The 14,715-nt window shown below is 38.6% G+C and overlaps 1 protein-coding gene and 1 pseudogene across 6 annotated transcripts in view; one reads left to right on the top strand and one right to left on the bottom strand.

Annotated features, from left to right (window-relative positions):
• LOC121320035 (protein phosphatase 1 regulatory subunit 12A-like) overlaps positions 1–8,853 on the bottom strand; it is a 66,201-nt gene extending 57,348 nt beyond the window's left edge. For 2 of the 6 annotated variants that reach the window (XM_041258158.1, XM_041258160.1), the window contains exon 1: positions 8,486–8,852. In XM_041258158.1, coding sequence (XP_041114092.1) covers positions 8,486–8,722 — 237 coding nt within the window. In that variant the 5' untranslated portion in view covers positions 8,723–8,852. Of the gene's footprint in view, positions 1–8,485 lie in introns of all 6 variants that reach the window. The other 4 variants (XM_041258156.1, XM_041258159.1, XM_041258157.1 and 1 more) reach the window with 3 other exon arrangements.
• Positions 8,854–13,894: 5,041 nt separating this feature from the next.
• On the top strand, positions 13,895–14,466 carry LOC121319146 (annotated as a pseudogene).
• The last annotated feature ends 249 nt before the right edge of the window (positions 14,467–14,715 follow it).

The following is a 14,715-nucleotide window of genomic DNA, read 5'->3' as shown; positions in this document are numbered from 1 at the left end:
GTGGATGAGAACAGTATTTATGCGTGTGTAGCAGCTAAAATAAATTTATTTTTATATAATAATAATAATAATATTATAAATGAGCAATTTATATACACTGAAGACCTGAAAGGAGTAAGAATGTGCAATTAAGCCCGTTCTGTTACAATTCGATTTTATTCTGCCTAATCTTGTTTTTTTCTGCAGTACTGACAACTAAGTACACATTATTATTATTATTATTATATTTCTATATAGTATCTTTCATAGTGGACCACTATCACAAAGCGCTTTACAGAGATATGCTGTGAACCATGCATTATATGCAGAGTCACTTGCAATAGGACATTGATTTCACATCTCATCCGCAGGATGGAGAGAGGCAAAATGTATGGGCGGAGGAAGTAACAAACAGTCATGGATAGAGCATGTCAGCGTGAACTGGGCATTTGTTTAATTTCCTAATGCAGTTAAACTATCCAACACCTCAATTTAAGGTAGTGACAAAGTCCTTTCCAATAAACAAACATACACCAATTAATTAGAAAGTTCAACTCAAAAAACAAAAAACTAAAATAAAATAGCAATTGGTCAACATAAGGTTCTGATGTCTGGTGAACTTATAAAGTAACAGGACAGGCTTCACGGCTCGCAAAAACGCTACCCTGACGTTTCAGGACAACCAAAAAAAATCTGACAACGTCTTTTTTTTTTGGCTGCTTGCCCGATGGGCAATCCAGTTTTTTTACTCTATAAAAAGATAACGTTCTGTGCTTTAATCAAACAGCGGTTTCTCAAATCGAGATTCTGCTCACAGATCATCCCAGTAAAACACGTTTCGAGGGATCCATGTTTTTCATTGGTAATGCTTGAGTCATTTCCGAGGTGACGTACATGTAAACATTGCTTGTGACCAAATCCTGCGAGAATTGCCCCGTATAACACCCCTGACAACTCAAGCAATCCTATCTAGTCAGCGCGCTGGCATATGTCATGTGGCTGTGTCTGGTCAGTGAAGTGAAGAGTGAAATGGACACTACGACAGCCAAAGTATACTTTTATATTGAAAGCTATGATTTTTTAAACAAAGTTACACTCTGGAATTACAAGGTACTGTACTCTGCTCACCAAGATTCACACTTATCTTCTTGTTACCTTTATTAAATCGTTAACGTTATTTCCCAACACAGGAAAAAAAGTCAAATATGATTACCACAGACTCAGGTTTAGCATGTTGACATCGCTTTTTTCCTTTCTTTAATGCGATTAATAAAATGTACCAGTAATTTCATTTTAAATGAATGGTGCTTGCTTGGAGCTTATTGTACCATGAGCAGCAACAGTCTCGGGTCCAAACCGTCAGCCAAATGTAGATATACTATTTACATCCTCGCTATATGGCCATAATTGTACGGTTAAATACTGATTAAAAAAAAAAAAAAATCTAACTACTGCTGATGTTGGCTCGTACATGTCTTTGCAACACACACGGCAAATCAACATTTGATTTTTTTTTTTTTTTTTTTATAAGGAATCAATTTCAATTAACATTTGCAATTGAAACAAAACAAACTTTGAAGCGCTTTTTTTTGTACTGTGGGGTTGTACTGTGTTCTTCAATGAATGGGATATAGACAGAATACTGGATGCAGCAGACCACAAATAGGTACTGTACTTGTAATTCTACTTTTATTCACAATATCACTGCTGTTATTATTTTTACTATTATTATTAGTGCTAGTAGTGACAAATACTGTATTAAAGAAAATCAAAGAATAAAACTGTACTAATATTAATAATTTAGCTAATGCCTTTATCCAAGGTGACTTCCTTAACTTATACAGTTCGTTTCGGATTGTCCTTTTACTATAGCAAACAAAAGGCTTAGGACCCAGACAGGGCTGTTATAGCGACGGTGTACTGTATTTAGTATTTTATTAATGTGCTTATATGCTTAATACATGACATTTGCACATTTTAATATATAATGTGTGCAAATTTGTTATTTTATTTTTGTTATTTTTCACCACCCATAATGTTCAGCATTTAAGAGACGGTATAAAGAAGTTTGGATCAGAATCCAATACATCCCCCCCTTACAAAAAAGTAACATACTGCAAGTATACTACTGCCAGAATTGTCTGGTTTTAGTATACTATTGGTACCATTATTCTATCCTTGTTTGGCACACGTATACTTGCAGTATACAACTTGGTATATTCTTTTTGGAAGTAATGCAACGTAGTTCTCAAATATTGGACATTTCTTAGATTGTATCTTACTTCTCTTTTGCATACCTGCATTGTCTCTTGCTAGATATGCACCTCCAAATTCTGACAAATACTTTTAGAAAACCAGGAACAACTTCTGCTCTGGATCAAAAAGCTATAATGCTCTGCCGCTCCCCATGGATAACCATCAAAAAACTAGTAGAAAACACAAGTCTTGGAAAAACAAAATGGAAATCTGGAGAAAGTATGGAATTTTGATGTTGAAAAAGTATATAAACCCTGAGATACTGTACCTATATTGAATACAATGTACTTTGTACAAATCACAGTCCATAGGACAATTATGGCCAACTTGACATTTTTTTTAACAAACAAATGGGTCGACAATGGACTGCCCAAAGGGCAAGTACCATTACAAAAATGTTATAAGCCCTGGGCTTCTTGTGCCATACACTTGAGGGATGTTTGCTTCAGTATGTCAGTATGGGTTAGCTTATCAAGTTTTTGAAAACTGTTAGACTAGCTTACATGTTTAAAAAAGGCCACAGGTAATGGAAATGCCCCCAAAACAAACAGATTACAGTAAGTGAAATTTCACATTTAAAAAATGCATGTAATAATCAAATTTGTATTATATATACACTAGTAAAAAGTATAGACGGGAAAGCAGCATATTCAAATGCTCTTATAAGTTAATTGCTGTTAAAAGCAATTCAGTTAAATGGGAGACCAACTGATAAAAAAAAAAAGTCATATACTGAAAACTCAGCCATCACATGACACCTTCCTGCAGACACTACACTCTAACCTGTTGGCAAGGTGATCTGTGAGGGTATTTGACTTGTGTGTACCCGACAAAAATATACAACAATAACTGGGCTGCAAGTAAGACACATACAGTACCAACTGGGTACAGATAACTGAAATTACTCACTTCCCTAAAACTTGACAGGAATATTTTGCTTCACAGTGTTTAATAACATTTTGTAAAAACTCTGTACCCCAGTCCCCAGGAAAATTATATTTTTCAATGTATTCATTTTTTCTTAAAAAAAAAAAAAAAAAAAATGAAATACACATTCCATTAATTCCTACTGTTCTACACTTGGCTCCACTGCTGTAACGTTGAAAGCACTTCTAAAAGTTACTATTAAGGAGTCATTTAAGCAGACACTTATCCAGAGACCTAAGAGACTAGGGGGTGAACTATGCATTATCAACAAATGCTTTTGCAGAGTTACTTACAATAGGACCTGGTTTGTTTCAAGTCTCATCTGAAGGACAGAGCACAAGGAGGTTAAATAATTTGCTCAGGTTCACACACAGCAAGTCAGTGGCTAAGCAGGGATTGAACCAGGAACCTCCTGGTAACAAGTCCCTTTCTTTAACCTCTGGACTACCAAACCTCCTCCTGATGAGAGGACCCCATTGCAGTAGTGTACTCATTTCCTTTGTACTATACACTGATGGGTTGGAAATCACAGGCCAGTGTATAAAGGTGACAGCTGAGGAATGCCTCCACTCCTATTCCATGGTTTCGACTGATTGTCACTTCAGGAATGTACACTGTAGACTGACAGCCTGGAATGTACCCACCCATCAGATATCGGCACACACACACACCATATTACTGCTCACTACAAATCCACAGGTCCAATGATTCATGCTCCTCTACCTTTTCCTTTTTAAGCCCTGTGTCAGATCAATAATTCAGATTTCAGATGTAAACATTCCTCCTGCCTTGTCAACAGCCTGTTTAAATTTCCAAAAAGAACCTTCCATAATTTGCTTCAGTGTGTCCTGGGTCAGGTAGCATCTGTTTTTTCTTTTTTATAATTAGTAAATTCCAAAATGATTGTACAGCATATATTTTTTACCTTTTTGTATTTCACATGCTGCCGAGATACGACTCAACAACACAATTTTCATTCGGGCGCAGTTGAGTAAACCAATGTTGTTGCACTGGATTAAGAATCCAACCCTGGTGACACAGCAGCACTTAGGGAAATTTAAAGTTTCAACTACCAACTCCAAAACACTTGGTATCTCATTCCAGTCATTCAATCCCCTCCCCACCTCAAATAGATAAAGTAGCTAAGGCAAAAAATAGTAAGCGTTTCATTTCTGTATTAACAAAATTGACAGTGCAACATTTCAAACAGATCTGTTCCAGACTTGGTAATGCCTGTATTCATTTGGTTCCCAAAGTTTAAGATGGAAATAGGATTAATTTAACTGCAAGTGCACGAAAAAGCCATGTTACTTCTGTGAAAGGAGACCAGAATCTCTATAGTGATCAATTCAAGTACCAAATTTAGAATGATTTGATGAATCAGTCTAAACAGGACCTAGTGCCAGAAAAAAAAAAGAAACCAGACACGGGTAAAATGTTTCCAGTATACCTAATAAACATAAAATGTAGGTTTTGGTCTACTGAAGGTAGCACCCATATATTGTCCAGCCCTTATTTTTGTTATATGTAACTGAGGGCAAAAATGCCAATTCAGATCTACTTCCCTTAAGTGTTCTGTATATTCTTAATTTTAACATAAGGAAACTTCAAACGTTATACTTTTATTCAATAAATGGCAGACAACAAAATCAATAAGAACAGCTAGCCTCTACCATCACTGCAGTTTCTGTACCTAGTAAAATATATAATAGGGCTAGAGATTTTAGCCTGCATACCAGATTACTAAATTTTTTCATACTAACCCTACTGATTTCAAAAGCAAAGTCTCAACCATGAGCACCAAGGCACTTTCAAAAGAAGTCCGGGCCAAAGTTGTTGAAAGGCACAAATCAGGGGATGGGTATAAAAAAAAAAATATCAAAAGGCCTTGAATATGCCTTGGAGCATGGTCAAGATGACTTAAGAAGTGGAAGGTGTATGGCACAACCAAGACCCTGCCTAGATCAGGTTGTCCCTCCAAACTGGATGACCGAGCAAGGAGACTGATCAGAGAGGCTACCAAGAGGCCAATGGCAACTTTGCAAGAGCTACAGGCTTTTACGGCCAAGACAGGTCAAAGTGTGCATGTGACAACAATATCCCAAGCACTCCACAAATCTGGCCTGTATGGTAGGGTGGCAAGAAGGAAGCCATTACTCAAGAAAGCCCACCTTGAATCTCGTTTGAAGTATGCAAAAAAAAAAAAAGATTATGTAGCAGAAAGTTTTACGGTCTGACAAAACTAAAATGGAACTTTTTGGCCTAAATGCTAAGCGTTATGTTCTGCGCAAACCCAACACAGTGCATCACCCAAAGAACACCATCCCTACTGTGAAGCATGGTGTTGACAGCATCATGTTATGGGCATGTTTCTCATCGGCAGGGACTGGGGCACTTGTCAGAACAGAAGGGAAAATGAATGGAGCAAAGTACAGAGAAGTCCTTGAGGAAAACCTGCTGCCCTCTGCAAGAAAGCTGAAACTGGGACGGAAGTTCACCGTTCAGCATGACAACGACCCAAAGCACACAGTCAAAGCTACACTGGAGTGGCTAACGAACAAAAACATAAATGTCCTTGAGTGGTCCAGTCAAAGCCCTGACCTAAATCCAATCGAAAATTTGCAGCATCACTTGAAGATTCCTGTCCATCAATGCTCCCCTATCTATGGTGTGTAGATAAGTGGAAAAAAATCCTCATTAAAATGCATGAAACTGAGGCACTGACACAACAAAATGTGAAGAAAAGTTCAAGGGGGTGTAGACTTTCTATAGGCACTTTGTGTGTGTGTGTGTGTGTAATTATATATATATATATATATATATATATATATATATATATATATATATATATATATATATATACACACACACACACAATAAGACCCACAGAAAAACAGATATATACTTTAAAAGGCGATAAGTAGCTTATCAGAAGTCTTCATTTCCAGCATGGAGTTGAAAAAGCAAAATGTACTCTGCAGCTTCAAAGTTTACAGAAGGGCAGTTTTCTTTAACCAAAATTCCTCAGTTAAGCTAACCAAAAAAAGGCAGAAACCAGGATTTACAAAACATGCACTGCTAACACTGGACCTCATGCAATTGGTGCTTTAACTTTTAGTTCATTAGTATAATAGTGTGTACAATTATTATTTTTTCCCCTGATTTCCACCCAATTTGGAATGCCCCATCGCTTGTCCCCTCCCCACAACAATTACCCACATGGCACAGGAGACCTGAAGGTTCAGTGGGCATCATCTAACCCCACAACCAAGCCAGCTTCCTTTTTCACCCAGGAACTCGAGAGCAGAGGTCAGCAAGCTACCGACTTCTGGAGGACAAAGGCCAGCCCTGCAGATGTTCGTCTTTGAGCTCATTGGGTGCTTGGCCAGAGCCAATGCGACACTCCCTTTTGGAGTCTCCAGCGAAGGCCGACCTACTCGCACAGCTAGGCCCCAAATCTGTGCTGTACATCTACAAGGTGGGCCACTACTTTTTTTCACACTACAAGACAGCACGATTTAATTATTCCATAAACGTAAATAATGTGTAATGCGCTGATCCACTTAACAGTGCATAGTTTTCAATTATACCCTAACACTGAGTATATATACACAATACTACCTTCTTTATAAGGCAGTATGGTCATGGCTTCCATTTACACAATTACTTTTCACTAGCAATTGTTTGTTCATGGCAGAATACAAAACCGCAAAGGCTCTTAAACTTTGGATCCTGACTACAGTACAACACATTTATAAAACACAAGGTTACTTATCGACTTCAAAAGATGTGTATTAAAATGGCCTGTTAAAAAAAAAAAATGTGCACTGGTCAAAATAAGGCATTTTTGTAAATGCTTATTGAACAGTACCTGCGACACTCTGAGCCATTCATCTGTTATTCATCTGGAAACACTGTACTTTAAGCCAGCGTGTTTTAAATGATGATCAGATTGTTAATCTTTGCCACAACACATTGTAAACTACTGCATCAGTGACTAATGTAATTCCTAAACGAGATATATCACAGCTGTGTTTCCTTACATTCTCCCAAATGCTTGTGAACACATTTTACACTACACGAAACTATACAAATTGCTTTGTATAAACTCTGCCTTTGTGATGTTTGCTCATTTCATATAAATGTGAAGCTAATTTCCTTATACTAGAGGGTTTTCTTAAATGTAACTGACAAGTAGAATATGGGGAGTAATTAAGAAAAAACAAACTGTATATTATGCGAGATACCAGGACTTGCATGCAAAGCATCAACACTGTACTGGTTGCATGCAAGCCTCGATATTTTTTTTAAAACGCAAATGACAAGTTAGGTCATCATTTTTACCGTAAACGATTACTTAAGTAATTTTATACGGTAATGTCTGCTGTGCATCACTAGTCAATTACTTCCCTTGACCTTGCTGCCATTCAAATCGGCCCAGACACTGTCAAATCAACATACAACTGCTTTTACAATGCCCGTACCTTTCGCTTTGGTATTTTAAGATTTGCAGTAACATAGCTAGAAATCAACATATAATATGATTTTAGCTGGCATACATATTAAACCAAAACAGGATCTAAACAGTGTCGCAAAAGATCCTAGGCTTACTACCAACCAATCGCGTACTGAATGGAGCCTATTTGCAGGGAGTTAGGCCCGAGGGTCGGTGTTTTTTTTTCCCCCCCACAGTGGACTGCGGCATTGCTGTAAAACGAAAAATATTCCTAATACCGCATCCCCTCCCCAAGAAGATTACACTGACCAAGAAAATAAATTAGTGCAACTGAGATCTAAACAAAGCGATGGTAAATAAAAATGTAATGTTTGCGATTATATACGGTGATTGAATTTGAATTCTCTTGTTCTAGTCATAATCTAAAGTCATGTAATGAACAAAAAATTAAATCGCTAAATCGGGATACTGCACCTTCATTACATCGGCCTGCCTGTATCCCTAGCTGCTATTTACACTGAAATAAACAACAAATAAGAACCGTAGAGAAGCAACAGTGAAACAGTCTCATCCTAGCCAGTGAGACGAGTAACACCACCCGTGTCTCTCTCAACAGAGGCTATGCTATTTGACACAATACTTATTGCTGCGGACTACAACAATCAGACTTTACGTTACAGCTTTGTAATCGTTTACTTCCTCCAGCGTCTCCACCAAAAAAAAAAAAAAAAAAATACAGACTCGGGGTGAAAGTGTCCGCAAAAGCAGATTCAGATACGGTTCTCTTTTTGCTGTTGTGTTATTTAGCCACCCAAGGACCGTTTTAGAGACAGGTTTAGATTAGAAGACTACGGAAAAGCCACAAACCTGATGGAGGGCGGTGAGCCCGTCCACATTTGCGTAATTGATGTCAGCGCCCCGGTCCAGCAGTTTGAGAACCTCGTCGCTGTCGCCGCTTGAACAGGCAGCCAAGAAAACGGCGCCATCGTCGAACTTCACCTTGCTCTTGCTTTTCTTGAGGATGGGCGGCTCGAGGTCGGTGTCCGAGCCCAGCCACCGCTTTAGCTGCTCGTTCCGCTTCTGCTTGGCGTCCGCCATCTTCATCTCCCTCCTGCCCTGGCGTCTTATCCTCTTTCCTAGGGGCGAATATATTTTATACTGCCACTATCCTGCAGCTCTCCGGGGCGTGGGGAAAGGGGTGAGCGTCGGGTGGTGAAGAATAGATTTACATAAACTCGCGAGACAAAGAACAGGATTAGGAGGTGGAGGATGGTGATGAGGATGACGGCGGGGCGGCACCGTCTTCAGCCTCCACACAGCTCAGGCGGTGTCATCAGGTGACAGTTCAAACACACAAAAAGGAGGTTTTGCAATTGAACGGTCCTGGTGAAAATGGGAACAGTGACATTTGCCTGCTTCCTAGTAAAATATTGAAGTGAGGCTTGGAGCCTCTAGCAACGTGTACAGTGTTTAATAAAACACAATGACGTGTAAAAAGAATATCTTTGCAATAAAAAAACGACAGTGATCCATAAAGCTACCCCATAATTCAAGCTTTAATTTTTTTAATTACAGTATTTCCAAAAACACTATTTGTATTACAAAAACAGAATGCAGTGAAAGGAAATTTTGCTTCTCTGGGCTACCTTTTCATTTCCAGCAGGCCTAAAGAAGTAGGCGTTTTATTAGTCATGCACCACGATAGGATGTAGTCTCATATGTAAAGTTTTGAAAGTGGTGTCTGGTAATTATTTCATGTAACCCATTTAATTGGTGGGTGTTTTAGTTACCAACATACATAATTCTACTTTTGGTTTAAAAATTAATGTCTATAAATATATATGATTATGAAAGTCATCGATGAAGAGGCATGTGTTACATAATCTGTTTCTGTTTGTTTATTCAGATTCTATCAGTTTTGTTTTCCTTGATCAATTTCTAGGATGCAGATGATCCAATAACTCATTCTCAGTCATATTTGCTGAATGTGATTACAAATTGGGCAATAGGATATTTACATGTCAAATAACTGAAAACAGAAAGCATACAGTATTAATCTATTGCTGATATTTAATGAAATAACACAGTTTCTCCTGTTGTATACCACGTTCATTCCCTTACTGAGTAATGTAAAATGTTTGGAAAGTGCCTTTTGAAAATAAAAGGAAAATTACTGAAGAATTTGATATTTTTCACACCAATGCATATAGACAGTTTGTACTGTATATATTTCGATAAACATCATTATTAATAGTATATTTGAGTACAGTTAGAAGCTGGAAGCTTTAATCAGTTCATATGTCAGGAAATGGTTGGGAGTTCCACGCTGCCTCAGCAGAGTGGGACTTTATGGTAAAGGAATACTGAAACTACCAGTCTCTGCTGTAACCGAGGAGTTTAAGTGCGCCAGAGTCCGACTGGAAATGACATTAGTAGATTCACGTGACAAATACGTAAGGGAGGCGGCACCTGTGTTGAAAACTGGAAGAAAATGTGCGGCAAAGAAAGCTGTGGAAAATGCTAAGGCTGCCCTTCGAATTGGTGTTATTATGGGGCAAGTTCAGCATGGAAGAGGGGGTCTTGGTCTCAATTCAGCTCCTCTTACATGGCACAAGGCAACCCCAGCTCAATGGAGGAAGCTGGTAGTCAACGAGGTGCAAAAGCAGGAGGAGACGATCAGGTGTGTAAAGGCCGTTTCCCAGGCCAAGCAGGGAGCATGGATGAGATGGGAGAGTATGGAACAACGCAAGATCGGCTGGCAAGACCTATGGACAATGGAAAAGAGCAGGATCAATTTCCTCATCAAATCAACATATGATGCTCTCTCATCACCACATAACCTAAGCCACTGGTGGTCTTAGCCAAGGACAGTTTACTTGGTGCCATGACGAGGTGCTGCGATGTTTGCCTTAGCATTGGAAGACAAGCGTAACCTGACCAATAAGTTGCCACCAGTTCCATCAAAGCATTACACACAAAAGACAAAACTCCTCCATCCAGGAGAGCAACCACCAAGAAAAGGTATTAAAACCAAGCTTCGCACTTGAACAACTGGAAGCTGCTAGAGACTGAAAAATGCTGGAAGATGTTGGTCAACAGCTTATATTTCCACCTGAGATTGCCACCACTAACCTTCAACCAGACATTGTCTTGTGGTCTGGATCAGCACGGCTTGTTCATCTAGGAGGAGGATATGGTTGAGGCGTATGAGAGGAAGAAACTTCAGTATGCTCAACTAGCTGCTGAAGCAGAACAGCGAGGATGGAGAGTCCGGATTTACCCAGTGGAGGTGGGTTGTCAAGGATCTGTGACACAATTTACAACCCGGTTTCTCAGAGATGTCGGGTTCAGTGGCCAAGACTTGCGTCGCACAGTGAAGAAGTTATCTGAAGCAGCAGAAAGGAGTAGCAACTGGCTGTGGTTGAGACGGAAAGATTCTGGCTAGGGATCTCAAGCACAATAGAAAGAAAGCAACGCTGATGTACAGGTAAGTAAGCTGGGGGACAGAGGGGGGTGATGCTGGGACACCAGAATCACTGTTGAGCCCTCTTGAGGTGTTGTGGGCTAGTGGACGAAACACAGAGGACAGAAGGTGCCCACTTGAAGAACCCAGAGATAGCTCAATCAGTTGTCATGCTGATGCGCTGGGGAGACCGCACTGTGGTTGATCCCCGGAGCCAGCATCACAGCCGTTGTGTGTGCTGATGCACTGGGGAGGCAAAATTAGCTGATCCCTGGAGCCAGCATTACATTTCAGCCATAAACACCAGACAGAAGGATATCTACATCATCAGATGGAAAGAAACACAAATGGTTGGAGATGCAGATGGATCACATTAGTTTCATGTAAAGCTACGTCTTAGTTGGTGCTTATCTTGGCGAGAGCCGTGTTCAAATCAGCATGAAGTTTTAACATCTACTCTCATGTAATGGAAATCACACACATACAGTGTATAATAAACACAGGGCTATCTGCCTCTCTTATACAAAAATTAAACTACTTGTAAGATAACAGATAACTGTGACACAGTGTTAAAAATAGCCAAGATGGCCAGTAGATAGAAAGCCATACCCTAAAATCATGCAACAATATGCAGCTCAATAAAACAGATTTTCTGCAGATCAGTGGGACAGTGAAATAGCTACTTTTGAAAGTTGGATTTAAAATGCCTTTTACAGTACATCACTACTTTGAGATGTGAGTGTAACCCAATTTAATATATTTGTTTGTAAAGTGAGAGACCTAGAAATGCCCCACGGTGATCAATGGAAAATGATGAAAACCCTATTACCTCACCTCTCATGGAGTTTCCTGAGTTTCCTCATCTAAGTGTTCCCGTAACTGTTTTTATGAAGTCGCTGCTTGAAGTGTTGCTCGTGTCTACCTGAGTAGTCATTATCACTTGACTGGCTCACTAACAGAAGCTCAGTTGTGAGACAGTTAATGTTTAATAGATATGTCAATTCTACGTCATGGCTTTGTCTTAAGGGTTGCTTATTTCCTCTACTGATGGAAGCAGGATAAGCTCTTTTTGTCTAAACTCTCAAACTGAATAAAACTTATCATACCTTTTAAATAACAGATAGTTTCAGTACAGTATTGTCTAACTTTACCCCTAAATATATACTAGGTGTTTGAAGCAATCCAGAATGATTCCCTAGCGATGGAAAATGTTCCAGTAAAATCCATCTGTGTTTTGTCCCAATGTGGTAATTCATGATGAAACTGAACACTAAATACACGAGAATAGGATGAGCTCTATGAAAAAAGTATCAAAGAATTTAAGATTAAGATTAAGAAAGAGTGATCACTTGTACAAGAATTGCAGTTGCAGAAGAAAATCCTGTTCCATTGTGATTCAGCTCTGATTCTAAATGTATGAAAGGTTTCATAATTTAAATGCCTTAGTTATTACTGACCATTTATCAGGTTATGTTTCCATTAAAATGATCTGCATTATTTAAAAGAGTTTCCCCATTCTTTTAGAACAGATTGCTTATTTGTGAAGCCTGATATAGTACATAATTTCTTATAAGGTAACAGCTGTGTGGACTTTCCTGGTAAATGTAATGAGATATTCTATAGTTGACTTACAGTGCAAAACCATCATAATAAAACACCATCATTATACCAAATTACCAAATCATATTGCAGAAAATGACCTAAACTGTCATTTATACTACTGGAAAGATGATCTAATTAATTTAAAGTGTTTTATTTATTTATTTATGTATTTATTTTTTTCACTGATTCTTGTAAATCACGATACAGTTTGTTTCTATGTAGCAATTCCATGATATTCCAGATAGACTTCACGGATCACCTAGGGTGTTTGTGACTTGTCTCTACCAGATTTCTTCTTTTATGGAGTCACAAAAGATCAAACGCAGAAATGAGTTCAAAGGAAGGCAGTTGTGTTTTGTATGATTTACATAACTCCCATTACTCATTTGTGTTTAATTCTCAACACAGGAAATGTTATTTATGCTTCTCCTGTCCCTGTGACTTCTTATTGCATGTTTTATTTAAGAATAATTATCTTACAGCTGATTTGCTTATGTTTTATTACTATTATATGCAGCCTATTGTGAAAGATTGCATTCATAGTTTAGCTTGTTTCTTGCTTTCATGTATTGTGTTGTATTTAGACTTCAAGTGGGTGGTTCTGTCTCCATATGTGGTCATCACAGACCACAGATGGCTTAAAGCAAACCACAGCTCTACCAAACAAAGTTAAAGGTTGTGTTCTTATGATTTTATGAAGAAGTGAGGCCTTTTCATCATAAACAACATAATGACTCAGTCAGTCTCACATAAATCATACTGCTCAGCAGCTTTATGAATTTAATTACGAGTAGATGATTAACTGGCGTAGTAGCGCACCCAGTAGTTGCAAAGTTTGAATAAAGGGATCAGCCCTGGAGAGGTGTGGCATCTCTACTTTCATCATCAAGGAGATTAATAAGAACAATAGCATTTGTCCCACTTTTTTTTTTTTTTACTAATTGTAAATAAGTGTTAAAATAATGAAGCATGACAGGGGATGGGTGGACCTTATATAACACTTAAGGCATTGCAAGGCATGACGCGAAGCCTTAATACAATTATATTATTTAAACTTAGCAAACTACATAAATAAATCTGTTAAAACTTTAATTATATATCTCTGATTTTTGTAATAAAGAGTGTACTTGAAAATTGCCAGATGTTGTGCAGGTTGAAAAGACATGCTCTGAATTCCCTTTCCTGTTTGATGTTTCCTCTTGCATCCAACAATGGTAGCCAAGAAGGCCACAGAGATTGCTGTGGGCACTAACTCTAACATCTTCTCCCTGTTTGAGCAGGCTAAAAGAGTTTAAGAAAGCTTCCATCATCATGGATCAGAACAGGGATAGCATCATCAGCAAGGCAGACATTTTTGGATAACTTTGCAGCTCTTGGGCATGTCTGAATGTGAAGAGCGAGGAGATTGTTGGCTTGCTAAAGGATCAAAGAAGCATCCAGACCAATCGACTTCACCTTCTTAACTATGTCATGTGAAAAACTAAAAGGCTCTCATGCGGAAGAAACCAATATGAAGAAGTTCAGGGTTTTAGACCCTGAGGGCAAAGATGTTCTGAAGAAAGAATATGTTGAGGAAATGTAGACCGCCCAAGCAGAGTGGTTCTCAAGGAAGAGATGGAGCAGATGTTGCTCTCCCCTCACCCCACACCCCCACTCCGCCCCAGATGTTGCCAGAAGCCTGGAATACAGGAATCTGGTTTGTATCATTACTCATAGAGAGGAAACAGCAGAGCCTTCTCCTATATGTGCTATCCATCTTTACATGTATTGTTATTCATTGTGATTTCAGCTTCATTCTTTCTTTCTTCAGCTAGTGTTGTAGTTTGTACAATTCCTTTTTTGTTCCTGATAAAAGTAATGCCGCACCCATTAAAAAAAGCATATTGATACTGCTGTTTAAACTGTCAAGAAGAATGCAGCAGTACTGTATCTGGCAGTTCTTATAAATAAGCCTTATATATCACAGGAAAGCAAAGACATAAATAACTACATGACACAATCTGAGGGAATAGTTTGATTTGGGTGTAGCATT

This window comes from Polyodon spathula, chromosome 8 (assembly GCF_017654505.1).
Source record: "Polyodon spathula isolate WHYD16114869_AA chromosome 8, ASM1765450v1, whole genome shotgun sequence".
NCBI lineage: Eukaryota > Metazoa > Chordata > Actinopteri > Acipenseriformes > Polyodontidae > Polyodon > Polyodon spathula.
The sequence above is the reverse complement of the archived record's forward strand: the minus strand, read 5'-3'. Positions and strand labels throughout refer to the sequence as shown.